Source organism: Nanorana parkeri, unplaced genomic scaffold (genome assembly GCF_000935625.1).
Source record: "Nanorana parkeri isolate BGI_ZX_2015 unplaced genomic scaffold, ASM93562v1 scaffold681, whole genome shotgun sequence".
Lineage (NCBI taxonomy): Eukaryota > Metazoa > Chordata > Amphibia > Anura > Dicroglossidae > Nanorana > Nanorana parkeri.
This window is the reverse complement of record NW_017306949.1, coordinates 399,578-419,728: the sequence shown is the minus strand read 5'-3', so window position 1 is coordinate 419,728 and position 20,151 is coordinate 399,578. Positions and strand designations below refer to the sequence as shown.

The window sequence follows — 20,151 nt, the reverse complement described above, 5'->3', positions numbered from 1 at the left end:
GGCAGGACTCATTGGCACTGATGATCTTTCAATAAACTGATTCAGCTTGGAACAGAGTGCGGCCAGATTCCTCCCTAACTACAGGCCCTTATGCAGCCTCGGGTTCCAGGAAAGGGAGGGCAGTGAGTGTGCAGCCCACTTTCCTGAACAATATCAGGCCACATGCCTTTCAATATTGGGAGGGTACCACACAATGGAGGATGGGAAAGCCTTTCTCTTGCAAGTAAAAAAACACACACAAACCATGACAAAGTAATTTCATAAACAAATACCCCCAAAAGGGAACAATGTCCCCCAGTGTAAATCCTTTGACACTTACACTGCCCAGTAATTTAAATCCAGCATCAATCATAATGATCCACCACCTAATAAGGTATCTCTGCTGCCTTGCTGACATGACAACCTGCTGGACGACAATATTGCCTTCCACACTACTGCTGTTAAATGACAGCCCGATTTCCGGCTGTTGTTTGTAAACAAACCAGCCAGGGATGCCTTTGTGACACAATTGACCATGTAGTTTTTTCTTTGCACTATGAACACCATCACTATAAAAGTCCTTTATTGCCAAAATGTAAATGGTGCCACCCTATGTAAATCCATTGTCAATCACATCATCCAGTGATGTAGACCCATCATCAATCACAACAACCTGCGACACTATGACTATTACAAGGTACTTGCACTTCCTTTAGGAATTACAATTTCCTTAAAAACACCTGTTGATGGATGGGAACTATGGCAGGGAATCCACAAAAGCTATAAAATTCCAGCAAGTAAAGGGTTCTAACAGATTCTACCTGCAATTGTAGAAATATAACTAATATAATATACTAATATAATATTTACTTTAACTATAAAAATGTATACAAAAATAAATTAATGAAAGCCAATTCTACTTAAGCAATAATTACAACTAAAATAGTTACAATTACCATTTCATTGTAATGCCATTGTCTGATCATTTATGTTCTGTTCTTATAGATATGCATGATCCAAACAATAAGAAACCAGTAATGGTCTACATACATGGAGGTTCCTACATGGAAGGCACTGGAAATATGATTGATGGAAGTATTCTTGCAAGTCATGGAAATGTAATTGTTGTTACTGTCAACTACAGGCTTGGTGTCCTAGGTAAGTCCAGAACTGTGTTAAAATCACACATTACCCTGTTCTTTAATTTGTTTAATCTGTATATAACTACATGCATTTACACCAAATATATTGTTGTACATATGTTCCTGTAAAATCAAGATGGTTAATCTCAATTAAACTACTTCTGGTGATGCTACCAGTTACATAGTTACATAGTATTTGAGGTTGAATAAAGACATTAGTCCATCAAGTCCAACCTATTAGGATCTCATTCTAGGAGTACCCGTACCCCTGTATATTACGGTCCCTTAAGAAATCGTCCAAAAGTTTCTTGAACAATTCCACATTATTTGCTGAAATCACCGCCTGTGGCAGTGAGTTCCAGACCCTAACTGATCTTACTGTGAAGAACCCCCTTCGCACCTTGTGCTGGAATTTTTTTTCCACCAATTTTAGGTTATGGCCTCTAGTTTTTGTAACGGAGTTAATTTTAAACAGTTTATCGCTAATGTTGCTACCACCATTAAACATTTTGTACATGGAAATCATATCCCCCCTTAATCTCCTCACCTCTAATGTGAACATGTTTAAATTTAGTAGCCTCGTCTCGTAGCTCTGGTCCTCCATACCCCTAATTAGTTTGGTTGCCCTTCGCTGGACTTTTTCCAACTCAAGGACATCTTTTCTTAGTACTGGTGACCAGAACTGGACCGCGTACTCCAGATGAGGTCGAACCAATGATCTATAAAGTGGCAAAATTATAGACTTGTCCCTGCAATACATCCCCTTTTTAATACAGGACAAGACCCTGCTAGCTTTGTTTACAGCAGCCTGGCACTGCAAACTACCTTTCAGTTTGTGGTCTACAATGACCCCCAAATCCTTCTCCAGGAGGGTGTATCCATGGGTATTTCCTTTTCTAGAGTGACAACATTTACTCATTTCAAATGCAGCACTATAATAATCTTCTGCAAACCCCTGAGTTGGACTAGAAACAACTATGCCAATGCACAGTACACTTGCATGTTTAACCTTAACCACAATAAAACTGTAATATTCAGCTTCTAGTGGAACATGTACATATCCACAGGAAATTCAAGAAAATGGTCTACAGAATGTGCACAGTGCAGGGGGAGGAGAACATGTAGAAAGTAAGAGAAGAACTAAAAATATTTTAAAAAGTAGAATTTTTAACTTACCTGTAAAATCCTTTTCTTGAAGTACAGGACATAAAAATCACGATGGATTTTTTATATAGCTGTGCCTTCAGGTGATTGAACACTGTCCAGGGCAGTATGAAGTCCATATAACTTCGCCCCCAACCACCAATCCTAAATTATTTGCAAGAAATAGACCACAGATGGGCATAGACTGATAAAATGACTAGGTTATGTCAATCAAATGACACAAAGGGTAAGGCATTAAAAAGTGCATTAACAGGTAAATCTTTCTCTACTGAGTCCTTAGGGGAACCACTAGGTAACCCATTATGCCCACCACCCATTGGTGTACCAGATCCCCCTTTAACTTCAGTCCCCTTTCACCTAGTGTCTGCCGGTACTCACAGTGCAGTATGCCTGCTCTGTCTGGAGCCCAAGTCCTGAGCTCCGTTTGTGTCACTAAGAATGCTCTGTCACTTTGCGCAACCCAGAAAAGAGGGAAGGAGATCTCATCTGGAAGGCACCAGAATTTCAAACACTGCCCCAGCTCTCACCCTGCAGGATGGAATTTTGCAAAGCCATTTCTTTTGTGATCATTTTAAAAGGGTAAGTGGTTTTATTTATAAATTTGTAACTGATAAAAAAATTCCCTGCTTCATTTTAGCAAATGGTAAATTGAGGCATATTGATGAACTGGTGAATGATTGATTCGTCATTCACTCAGATTTTTAGCCATCAACAGATTAATTTAATAAAAAAATGTATTTAATTTGTCATCCTTCTGCACTTCACATCTGCCTATTTGGGCCACACACTCTGCATTCCTTATTGTGTAACTGGAAATTCAGGTGCGTTGTTTGTTTAGTTCTGGATTGAAATGTTTTCCAAATATCATTCGGGATAAGTTTTTGTTGTTAAACATGAAGTTAAAAAAGAAAAAAAACAGCACGGAGTCCCCTTCCCAATTCATACCAGTCCCTTTAGTTCTGGTACAAATTTTAGGGGGGACCCCAATGCCAAAAAAAAAGTATGGGGTCCTCCCTAAAATCCCTTACCAGACCCTTGAACTGAGCAACAGCCTGGCAGAGCAGGAAAGGGGCGGGCGAGAGTGCACCCCCTTGCACCATACTAGGAAACATGCCCTCTACATGGGGAGGGTACTTCCTTGGGGAACCCCTGGAAAAGCACCTTGTCCTCATGTTGATGTGGCCTCTTCCCCATAACCCTGGACTGGTGGTTGTGGGGGTCTGCAGGATGGGGAGCTTATCTGCATCTGGGTGCCCCATTTCATAGAATTAATTCCTAATTATCTAACATCCGAAATTAATGAAAATTTACCGAATCAAATCGATTTTTGGACCCAAATCCCGAAAAATTTAATAACGAAAAATCCGAACAGTTTTTTTTTCCAGCGCACGTCTAGTATTTATTATGTGCCTGTATTGCATTCATTAGCACCAATCACGTTTTAAAAATCTTCCTTAACCCTTATTAAATGGAAAATCATTGATTTTATCAGTGGATGCACATTGATTCCATATGCTTTGTTGTCCGAGTCTGTGCCTGCCACACATTGAAAGCTGTGCATGTGATATTTTAAACTCCTTTTTGATTTGCAAATGCTCCATCTGGTACCCAGAAATGCATACTGTTGCAAAAACCATAGGGAACATGGTGGGGAATGTCACTGATTGCAGCACAATGTAGGAATGCAAATATATCTAGATTGGATTGTTTTTTATGACTATACACCTTTGGTTTTTACATGTACTGGCTAACTAAAGTATATACAATATAAATGTATGCTTACTACAACATTAAAGAGAATATTGAACACTTTGTTTGTAAATAGCTATTAAAACACATTTTGTGTGTGGTGGCATAAATTGAAATTTAGATGTATAAATAAAATAAATAATAAAAAAGATTAGAATACATGGTTAGTAAAACTATTGCACTAGAATCTTTTCAGGAATAATATATTAAGGATATCAGCATGAAACACTTTAATTAGGTTTTTATGAAGAGCTGATGTCATATTGCCCTTGCATAAGAGCTTATAGTAGCATACAATAACTTCCTGGGACTGATAAAGAACATATTTACTTAGTAAAATATGTAAATTGCCACTGATGTCCAATTGTTTAACAGTGCAGTTTAAAGAAACCCTGCTGCTGGGTGCTGGGTGTCAGCAATGCCAGCAGACTCAGGAGGTGTCACTCAATGACAGTCTATAGTATCATCCTTCTCTCTTCCTCCAGCAAATATAAGGTTAGGTAGGGAGGTGAGGGGAGGAACAGAGGAGCGACCAGTAATTAGACATTCCTAGAAGAGGGGAGGGCTTTAATGTGCAACTCCAATCCAATGCTGTGGAATTAAATAGTGAATTATCTTAACAACTTGAAAGCAACATTTTAATTAAAAATAATTTAAAGGAAAACTATGGAGTGAAAATCACTAATCCTCACAGTTTGAGCCGACGTGTGACAATGAAACTGTCGCACGTCGGCTCAATAGATCGGGAAGTGAGCAAACACATATCGTTGCTCCCTTCTCGATCATCTCCCAGCAGAGAGTAGTGGCTGTCAGTCACGGCTCCCTGCAGGGATTCCCCCCATCCGCACTCTGATCCTCCAGCGCTGACTGGAGGAATGGACGGGGAGGGGGTGGGTACAGCTGGCTCTGCCTCTAGCTCACTGTCCCACTGTCACTCACGCAGGTGGGTGGATCTCGACAGTAATGTCGGGATCCATCCCTGCTGTGGCGGTCTCAGTATACTGCCAGCTGTAGCTCGCGATATGCTGAGCTTTGGGTCACGGGAGGACGCTAGTATATGTCCTCGCGGGACCCTTAAGAGAACTATGGGGAAAACACTTACCCCATAGTTCTCTTTTAAGGAAAGGGAAAGGGAAAACACTGCAAATAAGCATATACAATACTTAATATTTCTGTGCAATTAATAGGTGCAGCCTACAGAACTAGTGAAGGGTGTTGAGATGACTAGTCACCAAGATAATATCTACCTTGCTAGATTGACCTGTCTTCTCTAATGGAGATGCTGCCCCTAGGACAGAAAGCCTTTCTCGATACATTGAGGGGGAGAGGAGTCAAGCAAATTTTAGCTGGGGCAGTTGCTGCACTTTATAACAAAAACAAAATCACCCTAAACAACAGCTATAAGAACACCACCTATGGATACTTAGTAGGTGGTAAGTATGATCACTGAATAAAGTAGCTGTAATAACTTAGTGACATTAAACTCTCAGATTTTTTAACATAAACCAATACTGTAATGTGTGCCTTACTGTAATCCATGGTTGTTTCCCTTCTCTTTGCTGCTCTTCCTTTTAAATCCTCATGTCTTCTCATGCAGAGGGAGAACTTCCCTTTTCAGCTCAGGTCCTCTTCCTGTAGTGCTGGCTCTGGTTTCAAGCCTATACAAATCTATACACAGACACTGTCTATCCATTCCTGAGACAAGGCAGTCTGCTGCAAAACAGAAGAAGTTCTGCAGAGCATGAGAACAGATACAGATTTAAAAGGAAGAGCAGCAAAGAGAAGGGAAACAACCATGGATTACAGTAAGGCACACATTACAGTATTGTTTTATGTTAAAAGATCTGAGGGTTTAATGTCACTTTATCTTTAACAACCTAGCTTGGCATAGTGGATACAATTTCAGCAACATATATAAATGTATGATCTTTCTCTTTCTTTAGTGATGTTATCATCCTTAAATCCTTGCTATACATTTTAGTATAAATTAAATGTATCTCCTAAAGCTCACTAATTTTCCACTACTCTGCTGAAATCTCCATCCTCTTAATTCAGCATAATCATTACATTTATGGGCATGACACTTGATCTACTGAATATTACAAAAATATTCATAATTATCACTTCGACTGGAAAGTGCTAGAAATGTATAATTGGCATCCATAATATGTCTAGTAGCATATCTGCAGATACAAAAGTTTAAAAGCTATTTCTGGAAAAAGAGGAAAGAGAGGTTGCACACTGGACTTTAAATATAAAATGCTAGGTGCTTATATTGCTCATAGCAATAAAGCCTAAATATAGAAAAAAGCAACTTATGGCACACAATATATTGAATTAATACATTTCTAGACACTAGGAAAATGAGTAAATAAATATAGAACACAGGTATTGCAATTAAAATGATATCCCCTTTCAAAAGTAAAAAGGTTTTGACAATGTCCTAAACAGAAAATAGATCTTACTTTGCTTGTTTAGAGTCCAATGTTCCAAAACTTTGGCAGTATATTTGTTTCTGTAACTTATAAACTGTTCTTATAACAGCTGATGTTACTGATCAATATGCCAACGTTTTAATCATAGTAACACACTTCTTCTAGATCTGAAGACATAGAGCCTTTTAATTATGAGAAAGTCACTTTTTATTGACTCTTTAAAGTTTATTTCCACTTTTGCAGTCAAATTTGAGAAAATCCCTCTATATGTTCGTTATATGTTCCTATTCACACAGCATACAGAAAAAAACCTTAAAAAAAACATTACTTACCTTTTAGATGTTTTGTTAGAGTAGGCAACATGGCTGATTCAAGGTTTTTCTTTGCCCTTTCACAGTAGTCTGTCCTTATAGAAAGACTTGGGACAGAAATTTGAGGATTGTGTCTATCTGATAAGCATCATTAACCACCTCCCGTCCAGCGGCCGTACATAACTGGCTGAATAGGAGCTTTGTAGATGCAGGTGAGCATTTTAAAACATCCTTCCCTGTGCCCAGTGGCGCGCATGAGTGGGAAAATGGTTTGAAATGTAAATAGCTGGAGATGGCTGTTTAAATACAAGTGTTCCAGTACCTATAGAACCACCCGATCACACTGTGCAGGTGTGCATCCCCCCTGAACCTCTGTCATCGCCGGTCCTGAGGATGGCGGCTTTGTTGCCGGAGATCAGAGAGAGAACAGTACACGATCTCCCTCTGATCTCCTCTCCGGGGTCAGAATGCAGGAAGTGATGTATATTACATTACTTACACATTTAGCTCTCATTCCCGGCTACGGAAGTCAGGGGGGAAAGCAGATCGCTTCTTCTCTGGGGGTCCCTAAGTGACATTAGGGGTCTTAGAGACCCCTGATGTCTCCATAAAGAGGACCTGCCATGTAAATTGGCTATCATGCAGGTGGCTTCTTATCCCCATATGCGGTAGCAATAAAGTTAAGTGTAAAAAAAAAAAATTTTACAGAAAATTAAAGACGCATTAAAAAAACTCACAAAAAACATAAAGGTCCACCGCCCCCATATACACACGCAAACATGCGTTGGGTGCACCTATGTGTGAAAATGATTGCTCTCATTGTGCCGCACATATCACCGCGAACATCAGAGAGCAATCAATAATTTTAAGGCCATAAATCACGGTTAACACTAAACTGATGAGCTGCTTTTACAGCATTGTATATGTAAATGTGTATAAATTTTGGGTATGGTAGCATTTTGCGATTTCCCAGGTGCACGCAGTTTTAAAGCTTGACATGTTTGGTGTCTATTTACCTGACATGACCCCTTCTTTTATATTTTACCAAAAAATTTGGGTAATAATAAAATGTTTTATAACATAACATACGGAACACATTTTCAGTACTTTATTCATTATATAGTACAAAAGTGCTGCTTAAATACCACCAAAAGAACGCTCTATCTGTCCCCAAAAAATGATATAAAAATGATTTCTGACAGTGTTGCAAGACTGAATAAATGTCTGCAGTGCTGAATACTGAAAAACGGCCTAGACAGGAAGGGGGTTTAACACCCCGGTCTTGAAGTTGTTAATATACAAAGGGTAAGCCACCTTAGACCCATCACCCCTCACAACCGCTCATAATATTAGAAAGAAATAGAAGTTAGAATACATTTTAACCCTTAAAAACCCTAACCCAAGTAAAAGCAATTTAAACTGCAAGAAGCATTTTTTTTTTAGCTTATACTATGTGAATGGGAACATGTAACAAATATAAAATGCATGTTATCCCAATTTGGCAGCAAAGGTGGAAACACACTTTAAATGTTTGGTGCAGTAACCTGTAGGAAGATATACCCATATATCCATGTACTCCAAGAGGTATACACATTTGCCTTCACTACTATGGTGGCTGGTTTTCTAAAGCCAAAATACTGTTTCTTCACTATCTTCTATATCTTAGTTACACTAAATGACCTGTCCCTTAGATTTTCACCATTCTGTTTATACTATTTAATTACTAGAGGTGTGAGCCCACTCTAGCTTTGCTAAATACATTTTTTTAAGATAGTGTTTCCAAAATTAGCAAATAGGTATCAAGATATTGTAGTGTTTAGCATGTTGCATTTTAAGTTCTGGGGTCCTGGGCTTGTGGATGCTTTCTTTATGGAGTTAATATGCTTCACTGTATTGTGTAAGCTTCCTTTTGGCATGCTAGTTGTTTTCCAAATCTCAGACATGCTGATAGTTCTTTGACAACGCACTGTGTACAGTGGGAAATATGTCAGAGCTTTGTGTCCTGTGCTAATGTACACTAAAAGAAAGAAGAAAGAATAGTGCGGGGTCTTCTCTTTTTATTTATTTGGATGTTGTTGAGCCTGGAAATGAGCCTAGATGGATTAACCAGGAGCAGGTGTTCTATCATATTCATATGCTGACAGTTTATTTAACTGTAATCAGAAAATGGTCTTAGAGTGTTCATGTGGTTGTATGACTGCATTAGGGACATTAGACTGTAAGCTCATTTTGGGAGAAAGCAATGATACTGCTTTAAAATGCTGAGGAACATATCTATAATAACAAAAAAAAATGAACCAGTGTTCATTATTGCATTACTGTGAACTCTTTCTCTAAAGCAACATTTTTAATATAGTTCTTGTGGATCATGTATTCACTATTTTAAATCCGAAATCATAATGTTTTTTTTAGCACCAAGAACAATAATGATGATTATCTGATTGATAGTTATAGAGAATGTATATTAAGCTGAAGGGGGACAGGTGATGTATGCAAGTAAGAAAAGAAAAGCACAATTAGCAAAAAATAAGTTTTGGTATTTGGAATGATAATATAAGATGGCTGTCAAGGTATTTAAAATGTTTTTGTTATGACATAAATATTGCTATATGAAAAATGTTATATCTTTTTTATTTTAATAAGTTTAAACAATGCCATAGTAATGTTATGACATCCACACGTATTAGTATGTACTTATATGTACATATATAATTATAAATGAAAAGACAAACAAAAAGTATTCAACATAATAATAATATTTCCATATCTATAATATTATAGTTAGGTGTCATTGGAGATAACCAAGGCATATTATAAGTGATGCATTGTCAGTTGATAGATTTCTGGGATTCTCTAGTAGATACCTACAGGTAAAGGTTAGCAACTGGGGAAAATGATCAGTTTCCATCCTCTCTATTGTGCTCCTTAATCGAAACTAATGACTTTTATCTAGAGCAAAGGAAATACTCATTGTTAAGTAATTTATCACAGTGAGATTGTTTCTGTAATAAGACTGCACATGACGCAGAGCATTGATTAGAAGACACTTTAATGAGTAGGCTCATATCATATTTATAAAAGAAGAAAAGGAGGAAAGCCTTATGAGGGCCAATTTGGATTTGGATAGCTTGCTGTGCTTGAAATGGAATACTTGCTGGGCCTGCAATTTAATACTTCCACAGGGATGTAAACACACAGCACTGTATAAATGATAAACCATTCTTTTTGGTTGTGTGATAGGCTAAACATACAATGCAACATCAAATATTAAACAAAAATACACTGGGGCTTAGTTTCAATGTGTTCATTGATCTAAGCTGTTAACAACATTTTAGGAAGAGGCAGGCAAGAATCAGAAAATCACACAGCATGGTGTCTAGATAAAGAGTACAATGTAATATCATAAAGGATAAAATCAAATCAAAAGGAGGTAAACCAAAACCATTGTTCTAATGATCAAGGAAAATGATGTATAATAATATACAATTCAGCATGTTTAGTTGTTGTTGCTCAACATCTGTTGAGATGATGTAACTTCAATTGATGTAGACACTATAACAATAGTGACTTTTTAAAAGTTCTGTTTTGTTATTTTATTTTTAACCACTTGAATCCTAGCTGCCATTTGAAAATGGCTATGTGACTGGCTATTTGTCCCAGTGCTGTTTTAAAATGACCCATGTAGTCCCTTTGAGCCTCAATCAGCTTCAACATTTAAACCACCGAAACCGGGTCTAGTATTATGTCAAGGAGCTACAGACCATCCCATAGGAACATGTGCAGTCTTCATTTCCTTTAAATGGAGGATAATGAAGGTTAAAGGCATTCAACCCAATTTTCCACCACTACACTGATTTGTTTAACTCCACCCTTTGCCACTTCACCAACTTCTTCGCCTATGCCCACAACCCAAATACAACCCACTCTTCTCCAATGCATCAATCCATACAACCTAACTCAACACCATTTTCTGCCAGTACATCAATGCCTACAACCCAAATGAACCTCACTTTCCACCACCCCACTGACACATAAATCCCCTTTTGACCCCAGTTTCTGCATGGCACCAATGCACACAACCCTATTCTATACCACTGCACTGATGCATACTACAGTACTTGTCACTGCTGTATGGGTGTGCACTACTGCACCACTTACTGCCAGTGCACCGATGTATACTTCTGCATTCACTAATAAATTAATCTTCTAACATCTGCACATTTAAAATGACTCCTGAATAGTATTTTCAGATCACTCTTGAACTGTCTGCATACTTAACATATAATTTACAACTGGAGGTTATTTTCAGCTTTAGAAATCCAAGACAGTAATAATGATGAGGAATGTCCTATTTTAAAAACATTCAGCATTTAGAGTGTTATTAATTAGGGATGAGTACATTGTTTTGCACATTAGGCAACTCATCAGAATGCCATTTTTCACTTACTATAAGCAGTCAGACTTATCCAGTCTGCAGAGAATCACACAAATAATGCATCATGATTAACTGGATATATTCTGCATATAACAGGCAGAACTGCATCCAAACATTCATGTAAAAATGAATAAACAAATGATGTAAACATCACTATTGTTATCTAAACTAGATATAAAAACATAGTTTTTGTAGTGGCTCCAACATACAGTATATGTACAGTATATATATGGTATGTATGCTGTGTCTATATTTTTTCTTATTTTGCAATCTGATCCTATGAATGAATGCAATTCAAAGCAAGGTATGTTTTCCAGTCGATGCGTCTGCTACAGCCTGTAAAGTTTGTTTCACAGCTTAATTACAGAGAGACATTTCATATTGCAGTTGGTGTCCTCTGTCTCAGGTTTTCAAAACCAGGTTTAATGAATCTGGACGTTTCTTGGTTTCTCCATATCTATGCGAGTTCCTAAAGCCGTACTACAGGCAGATATAAAAAATAAGGAATTAGTGCAGCTTGTATTGCTCATTCTCCTGACCTTTTTGCCTCTGTTGCCCAATCCTGTCCTAATAAAAATAATCTGATAATCTAATGTGGCCAGTAAAATAGTATGTTACTGCAACATTCCTCCTCATCTATTTCATAACAAATGCCTTACAGGTACTAATATATCTTTATCACCTTCAGTGCTGGGAGCTCACACCCTTTGGTCATGTTTCTTAACCTTCATCTGTCATCCCATGCACCTCTGTGCTCTTCCCTACTCAGGGAGATCCCACTTCCAGCACAGTGTGAGTATAGGAAGCTAAGTCTGTGGCATATCATTTAGTGTCCACCCCCTTACTTACTGTTACACATCCTATTCTATTTCCCAGCCACCTCCACCCTCCCACATGCAAGCTCTGTGCACCTCACTCTCTGCTTACAGAGCACATATTCCTTCACAACCACTTCACAGTGCACAATCATCCTCAGCCATCACACACCCATTCACAGCATGCCACTTTTTCTCACAGTACTCCCTCAACTCACACATCCCTCTCTGGTCACCTCACAGGGCACCCCCTTCCCCTGAGCACAGAAAACCCTTCCAGTCAACATGGAGCCGTGTCAGAATATAAAAAAAAATTTAAAAAATGTTTTGCCCATAGGAATGCATTGCTAGATTCCTATTGGCTATTTCAATTTGCAATAGCCAATAGTAAACTAGCATTGCACGCGCCCTCTGCTGCAGTTCTCCATCAGGTCCATCAGCAGAGGGCAGGTGCAATGCTAGTTTACTATTGGCTATTGCAAATTGAAATAGCCAATAGGAATCTAGCAAGGCATTCCTATGGGCAAAATTTTATTTTTTTCTATTCTGACACGGCTCCGTATCAGAATAAAGAAAAAAAAAGAAATAGCAGTGTTTCTTTCCTGGGCGGCCGAGAGCGGGATAGGTTTTTTTTTTCTTCTTTTTTTTGACGGCAGCAGAACCGCCGGCCAATTGAAAACTGTTGGGCGGAGCCAGCTGTCATTGCTAGCTCCGCACAATCGTTTTCTATTTATTTTTTAAACAATTTTTCTGTTCTGCTCGGTCCCTCGGAGGGACCGAGCAGAACAGCCGAGCCGAATGCCGGATGCCGCTCATCGGCATTCAGCTATTCACTCACTGCTGTTCGGCATCTATAAGAACAGACCGAACAGCAGCGAGTAGCCTGCCGGAGGTTCGGCTCAGCCGATCCAGATGTTGGATCGGCTGAGTCGAACTCCTCCTGCACTTTGGGTTGGCCGAACATGCTGGGCATGTTCGGCCGACCCGAAGCCACGTGTAGCCACCCAATGTATGGCTCATTTCAGCCGTACCAGCCTGAAGTGAATAGCCGAACAGCGTTCGGCTCACTTCGCTTTAGGTCGGTCATTCACTCGGCTGCCTACGGCAGCTTAATGAATAGACCCCTAAGTGTCCACTTTTCTCACAGGGTTTCTAGTTTTCACAGTGCCCCCAGCACTCATAGTGTCCCCCAGTCCTTACAGTCCCCTTAGCTCACCCAGTACCTCTGGCACACAATGCCTCCCAGTAGTTACAGTGAGCCATATTCCTAATGCATTTTATTGTGATTTAGGACACACTTCACAGAGATTTAAGCTTTTGCCGAGAAAAACATCTCTCTGTAAATGTGATTAAAACAAGAGTTTTTGCCAAAAAAATGCATTTAAGAAGCATATGAAAAAATTATCTATTACTGGCCTTTATGAGTTTTGTTAAAGTTTTGTTTACATTAACAAAACAATTTTTTTGCAAAATCGTTCAAAGATGGAGTGGTCAGAATTCTGCAAATGCATGTAAAATTCTTGCAGTGTGCTTGCCATGCATTTCACTCTGGCATTAAAATAGGCATAATTAAAATGGGTATTTGGTGCTTTTATAGGATAAACTGCAGTCATAAAAAATGTGCACACAAACACTAGTGGAACCTTGGCTAATAAGAATATATTACATTTTGCTGTTTTGTCCAGGTGTCCAACAGTCATGCAGCCCACTGGTTCTATTTTTTGTGGACTGCTGTGTACTGGGCTTGGTCTGCTTATTGCCAGACACTTTGCAGAATGGCAGCAGGGCGGCAGGTGCTGGGATGCCTGCTGCGTTCCCACACCAAGCACTGAAATAAAGCTGATATTGTAAGATAATCTTCAAGGGGTATGCAAGTCAGGAGTGCAGTGGAATACATACAGGAATTATTGTGGACTGGCAGCATTCTGGGGGTAATTATTGTGGTTACTGGCACCAATGCTAGTAGTTATTATTAGAGCTACTGACACCAATGATGGGGGTTATTGTACTCCCACTTAAGTTTACATTGTGGTAAAAAATAAAGTAGGATCACAATTTCCTGACGCTGAAATGCATTACAGCTCAATTCTTTTGAATTGGCTGCCTCAATGCAATGCACATCATGTGCAAAACAAATTTGCTAATTTGCTGTCCTATGGAGGCTGCACATGCGGTCCTCTGTCATTTTCAAGTTGACCACCACTGCTGTTTTGAGCCCTTTGCAAATACATGTCAAAGGTAATTTTCATTTGAGTTCTTAACGTATTAGACAAATCCTAACCATTTGTTTATATTCCAAAAACATTATAGTGGATTAAGTTAACTGACTCCTACCTAAACTGGCTTTTCACTGTACAGTTAGTATATTATATAATATTTCATGCATGAGAATTAATTCACAATGAGGTTTAAAAATTACAATTAAATGACAAAAAAAAAAAGATTGTTACACTTGTGTTATAGCTTTACAAAATAAGTCTATAAGGAATGTATATATTATATATATATATATATATATAATATTATGATCACCCAGGACTCTTATCCAGAGGGGCTGAGAGGTGTCTGAAAGCAAGGGTTTTTTTTTTCAGGGAAAGAGCTTGCTTTTCAGTTCTTTACGGATTTTCTGGATTCTGCTCGGGAGGTTTCAAAGTGATTCAGGAGGGAAGAAAGCTCCAGTCCGGGGTCCAGAGTTTACCAGTGACTCTGACCGGATGATTACACGGGTGTGCACAACCCTTAAGGAAAGGATGCTGACTAGGTGAATTAGCGCCTGCTGGAAATAGGAACAGACAGTGTTCAGGAGTCAGGAGGACTGCCCTAGAAGGCAGAGTGGAGTCAGAGTGGAAAATAGGAACAGACTGTTCAGGAGTCAGGAGGACTCCCCCAGAAGACAAAGGTGGTGTGTGTGTGTGTGTACTGGTACTGGGCATTTTTTACCCCAATGCAGAGAATGTATTAAGGTAAAAAATGACCAGCCTTTAGTAGTACTTTAGGGGTTGTTCACACCTGTGCAATCAAGTGCTAATTACTACCAAACCATGTGTGTGTGTATATATATATACACACGCAGAGATAAATAAAGAATTGTACCACTTTATTTCATGCTGTCCCAACTTCCTCGATTAAAAAGACCTGGTTCATGTAAATTAAAATGATCTGGATTTGATAATGATAAGCAGAAGACAATACAATGCTGCCTCTTTAATTTTGTGTGCAATGGTCTCATGTATAACTTTTGGTATTACAGAGTAAAGCATTGCTTATTTTACAAAGATATTCTAAAATTACCTCGACAGGGTTGATGCTTCATATAGAAAGATTACAACTAATTGGATCATGGTGATATTTCAAACTAAATGTCCTCTGTAATTAGTATGACATACCCTTAATCTTGTAATCGGTCAGTCAGCCTATTTTAGTGGAGAAAAGTATTGACTCTATTGTTTGGCATCAGATAAAAGGAGAGAGTTGTCTGAGAAGATCATAAAGAAAATGATAGATATATGTCAAAGGTAAAGGCTTGTTGTTGCTGTAACTACAGTTCCAAATATTAAGAGGTTTGAGGTCCATGGGAGTGTAGAAAACCTCACAGGACATGGCCACCATTCACCCCAGATTGAACAAAAGTATATTATCAATGGTAGGCAAAAAACTTCCAAAGAGATACAAGCTAAACTCCAGGTCAAAGTATATCGGTATGTAATTGCATGATCCGTTGCTTTTTAGAGTATATGTGGGCTGAAGAGAAGATTCCACTGTTGAACAAAAAAAGCCAGACTGGAATCTACTAAATTGCATATTGAAAAGTCACAATGCTTCCTGGAAAATGTCCTTTGAACACCTGAGGCAAAGTTGTATATTCACAGACAAAAATAATGTAGCTTTCAAAGAAAAGAACACCATACTTACTGTGAAGTATAGAGGAGGTTACTTTGTGTTTGGGGGCTGCTTTGCTGCATTTGGCATGAGGGGTCTTTAATCTATCCATAAAGTAATAAAGGGTACACTGGCAAATCAAAAGTCCTGAACGTCAAGTCTTCTTCATTGGCCTGACAGGAAAGTTTTCACAGCATATAGCAATGCTGTAGAACACAATCAGGTTCCTTCCACAGGCAAACATTGTGACTCTGTCTCTACTAAGTTGGGACTTTTAACCTCACATCGGACTCCTGATTGCTAAATCAATACCTTGTTCCCAGGTGGTGTCACCTTGTTATATCATGAATACAGGCAGTCTAGCCCATGGATGTCTTTTCCTTAACATTATTTCAAGCTTTTAGAAGGGAAGGGAGTGAATGGAATACAATCAATGTTTCTTTATAGCTAACAGCCCCTGGATTGAAACTTCACATTTTCCAATGCTGATTTTGAATCACAGCTGGATGTAGTAGCATCCACTAAGCAGAATCACACACCTGTGACTGTAGTGTAGCAGCAGACTAGCGGGGGTTCTATTGATATTTCAGTCTCTAGCTCATTAAGAGCAAGTCTAGTTTTCTTTAGGGATAACATAAGAAATAGTGATGGGGATGAAGGGGTTGATTTACTAAAGACTAATATGCTGCAAGGGAGTTTTCACTTTGCAATTTAATTTTCTCTTCGCTTAGTGATTGTGGTAACATTTCACTTTGCAAAAAATACCCAATTAAGTGCAAGAGAAATAATAAAAACAGTATTTTTTCTTGTGCATGATACAATGATTAAAGTCAGCAGAGCTTTACATCATGCACTAACCCCCACTAATTACCTGCAAAGAGAACAGACTATTTACCTTTAGTTAAACAATGCCAAAGAGTAAAGGTGGGTGTTTACTGTTTTACTACAAGCATTAAGAGACTGATATGTTATCAACACAAAATTAAACAAAGAAAAGATTGAAAACCCCAAATACAGTCCCCCTGAAATATAAGCCAATAGTTAAAAAGAAAGTCTTGCAGCAGAAAAAAATGGTTTGCTGTGGACAGGACAGAATCTAAAAGTGACCACTGACTACAAAATAAAAAATTGTATTGAAGCTTTCATAAAACACATGAAAGCCATGAGTAATAACACCCAAAAATTTAGCCAATGGGCTGATTGCCCAAAGAGCTAACAATCCGAAATAAAGTACAGTTTCCTATTTGACCCCGATCTCTCCCTATTAATTTTGTCAGCTTTAAAAGTTGCTTGTAAAAGCTTTCAATACACTGACACTATGGCTGCTCTGTGCCCCCTTTTATAGTGAGGGGGCTGGCTTATCATCTTGCCTTATAAGGGGGGCCTGCAGGGCCCCAAAATGTTCCATTTCTTCCTGTGATATGTCTTTTCAGAGACGTCACTAAAGGTGTTTTAATCATGAAGACGACTGTGTGCTGGTGACTCTCTTTATAATGGTTTATCCAAAACCCCCTTATTGGCCCTTCTAAGCCTGTTGACCATGGTTCAAAGGCCATGCAATACATTATGATTTAAACATAAAACTCTCCCTGGCGAATCTGCACATAAATTTGCTAGGACTATGAATCTTGAACCGGCAGGATTCACCTAGAACAGCAAACCTGAGCTTTATCCCCATTTTAGGCTAGGTTAGGTTCACTTTAAGTACTATTATAGCAATATATAAATGAATATAATTTGTAGGACTTTTTAGAATTTCAGATATAGCCTATCTACAAAATCAAGGCTATTCGTAATTGTAAAAGTCACACCTTCACAGAATGTACATTTCCCTGTATGTTATTGAATTTCCATTTACAAATGATAACTGCAGTGTCCTTAATTTAATCCCCTTATACCCCCCCCCCCCCCCTTATTGGCCATTCTAAGCCTGCTGGCCATAGTTTAAAGACCATGACAAGCATTAGGGTTTTTAAAAAATACTACTTGTAGAAATTGCACATATCTTCCCCGGGACCAGGAATCTCTAACCTGCAAGATTCCCCTCAAACCCATGGTAGCTGCAGAGCCAAACCTCATCCCTGCTCTGCAGCTTCTTCTCTTCTTTAAGCTCACTCCCCTGATCCCAGACTTAAGACCTTTTTAGTATATTGTTCCAGAAATGTATGCAAGGTTAATCAATGTTTCACTTCTGAAATATCTCTACAAAGGCAAGAGGAAAATAATAACAATTATCTCATAGTAAATTCATAATTTCTGATGTGGTAATAATTCTTTCATAAGTATTTGTGTTTGTGTATGTATATACAGTAGTATGATGTATATATATGATTATATATGCACTAAAAAGTTATTGAATGAAGGCTGACCATTCCATTGACAAAAGAGTTTGAGAAAGGACGTGCAAAAACTTTTTTTGCAAAAAGGTAAATTATAAATCCACAAATAAGATTCGACTGGAGTTTATTTTCTCAAGAGCAATTCTTTGGCTTAACCAACACAATTAAGTAACCACTATTTGATTTATCCTATGTAACGAGACCAGACAAACTGCATTCTGTTATTTTCCTCCCTGTACCATCTATTAAAAGTGACAATTTGTCATAGAGAATGCAGTATTCTGTTATCAAGCAAAATAAACCACTAAAATAGTCAGAACTGTTCTGCCTGATAAATTAACGTGCTTTTAAATGATGCCTTGGAGATATATAAATTAGTCTGTTTTTTCATTTTTGTAAATATTTTATTATATAATTTCATGTGACGACACGGAAGAAATGACACCTTGCTACAATGTAAAGTAGTGATTGTACAGCTTGTATATCAGTGTACATTTGCTGTCCCCTCAAAATAACTCAACACACAGCCATTAATGTCTAAACCGCTGGCAACAAAAGTGAGTACACCCCTAAGTGAAAATGTCCAAATTGGGCCCAAAGTGTCTATTTTGTGTGGCCACCAATATTTTCCAGCACTGCCTTAGCCCTCTTGGGCATGGAGTTCACCAGAGCTTCACAGGTTGCTACTGGAGTCCTCTTCCACTCCTCCATGACAACCTTCGCTCCTCCAGCTTCCATTTGAGCATGCCCCACAGATGCTCAATAGGGTTTGGGTCTGGAGACATGCTTGGCCAGTACATCACCTTTACACTCAGCTTCTTTAGCAAAGAAGTGTTCGTCTTGGAGGTGTGTTTGGGGTTGTTGGAATACTGCCCTGCGGCCCAGTCCCTGAAGGGAGGGGATCATTCTCTGCTTCAGTATGTCACAGTACATGTTGGCATTCATGGTTCCCTATGAACTGTAGCTCCCCAGTGCCGGCAGAACTCAGCCACAGACCATGACTTAGACCATGACACTCCCACCACCATGCTTGACTGTAGACAAGACACACTTGTCTTTGTACTCCTCACCTGGTTGCCGCCACACACGTTTGACACCATCTGAACCAAATAAGTTTATCTTGGTCTCATCAGACCGCAGTACATGGCTATCTCTGGATATGACGCTGAGCACGTGCACTCAACTTCTTTGGTCGACCAAGGTGAGGCTTGTTCTGAGTGGAACCTGTCCTGTTAAACCACTGTATGGTCTTGGCCACCATGCCGCAGCTCAGTTTCAGCGTCTTAGCAATCTTCTTATAGCCTAGGCCATCTTTATGTAGAGCAACAATTCTTTTTTTTCAGATCCTCAGAGAGTTTTTTGCCATGAGGGGCCATTTAAAACTTCCACTGACCACTATGAGAGAGTGAGAGCGATAACACCAAATTTAACACACCTGAGACCTTGTAACACTAACGAGTCACATGACACTGGGGATGGAAAATGGCTAATTGGGCCCAATTTGGACATTTTCACATAAGGGTGTACTCACTTTTGTTGCCAGTGGTTTAGATATTAATGGCTGTGTGTTGAGTTATTTTGAGGGGACAGCAAATGTACACTGATATACAAGCTGTACACTTACTACTTTACATTGAAGCAAAGTGTAATTTCTTCTGTGTCGTCACATGAATGAATATAATCAAATATTTACAAAAATGTGAGGGGTGTACTCACTTCTGTGAGATACTGTATATACCTACAGTGGGGCAAAAATTTATTTAGTCAGCCACCAATTGTGCAAGTTCTCCCACTTAAAAAGATGAGAGAGGCCTGTAATTGGCATCATAGGTAGACCTCAACTATGAGAGACAAAATGAGAAAACAAATCCAGACAAATCACATTGGCTGATTTGGAACAAAT

At 38.8% G+C, this 20,151-nt stretch overlaps 1 protein-coding gene across 6 annotated transcripts in view; it reads left to right on the top strand.

Annotated features, from left to right (window-relative positions):
• LOC108792771 (neuroligin-4, X-linked) overlaps positions 1–20,151 on the top strand; it is a 147,362-nt gene that overhangs the window by 69,980 nt on the left and 57,231 nt on the right. For 4 of the 6 annotated variants that reach the window (XM_018563624.1, XM_018563621.1, XM_018563626.1 and 1 more), the window contains one exon: positions 985–1,137. In XM_018563624.1, coding sequence (XP_018419126.1) covers positions 985–1,137 — 153 coding nt within the window. The remainder of the gene's footprint in view (positions 1–984; positions 1,138–20,151) is intronic. The other 2 variants (XM_018563623.1, XM_018563625.1) reach the window with 1 other exon arrangement.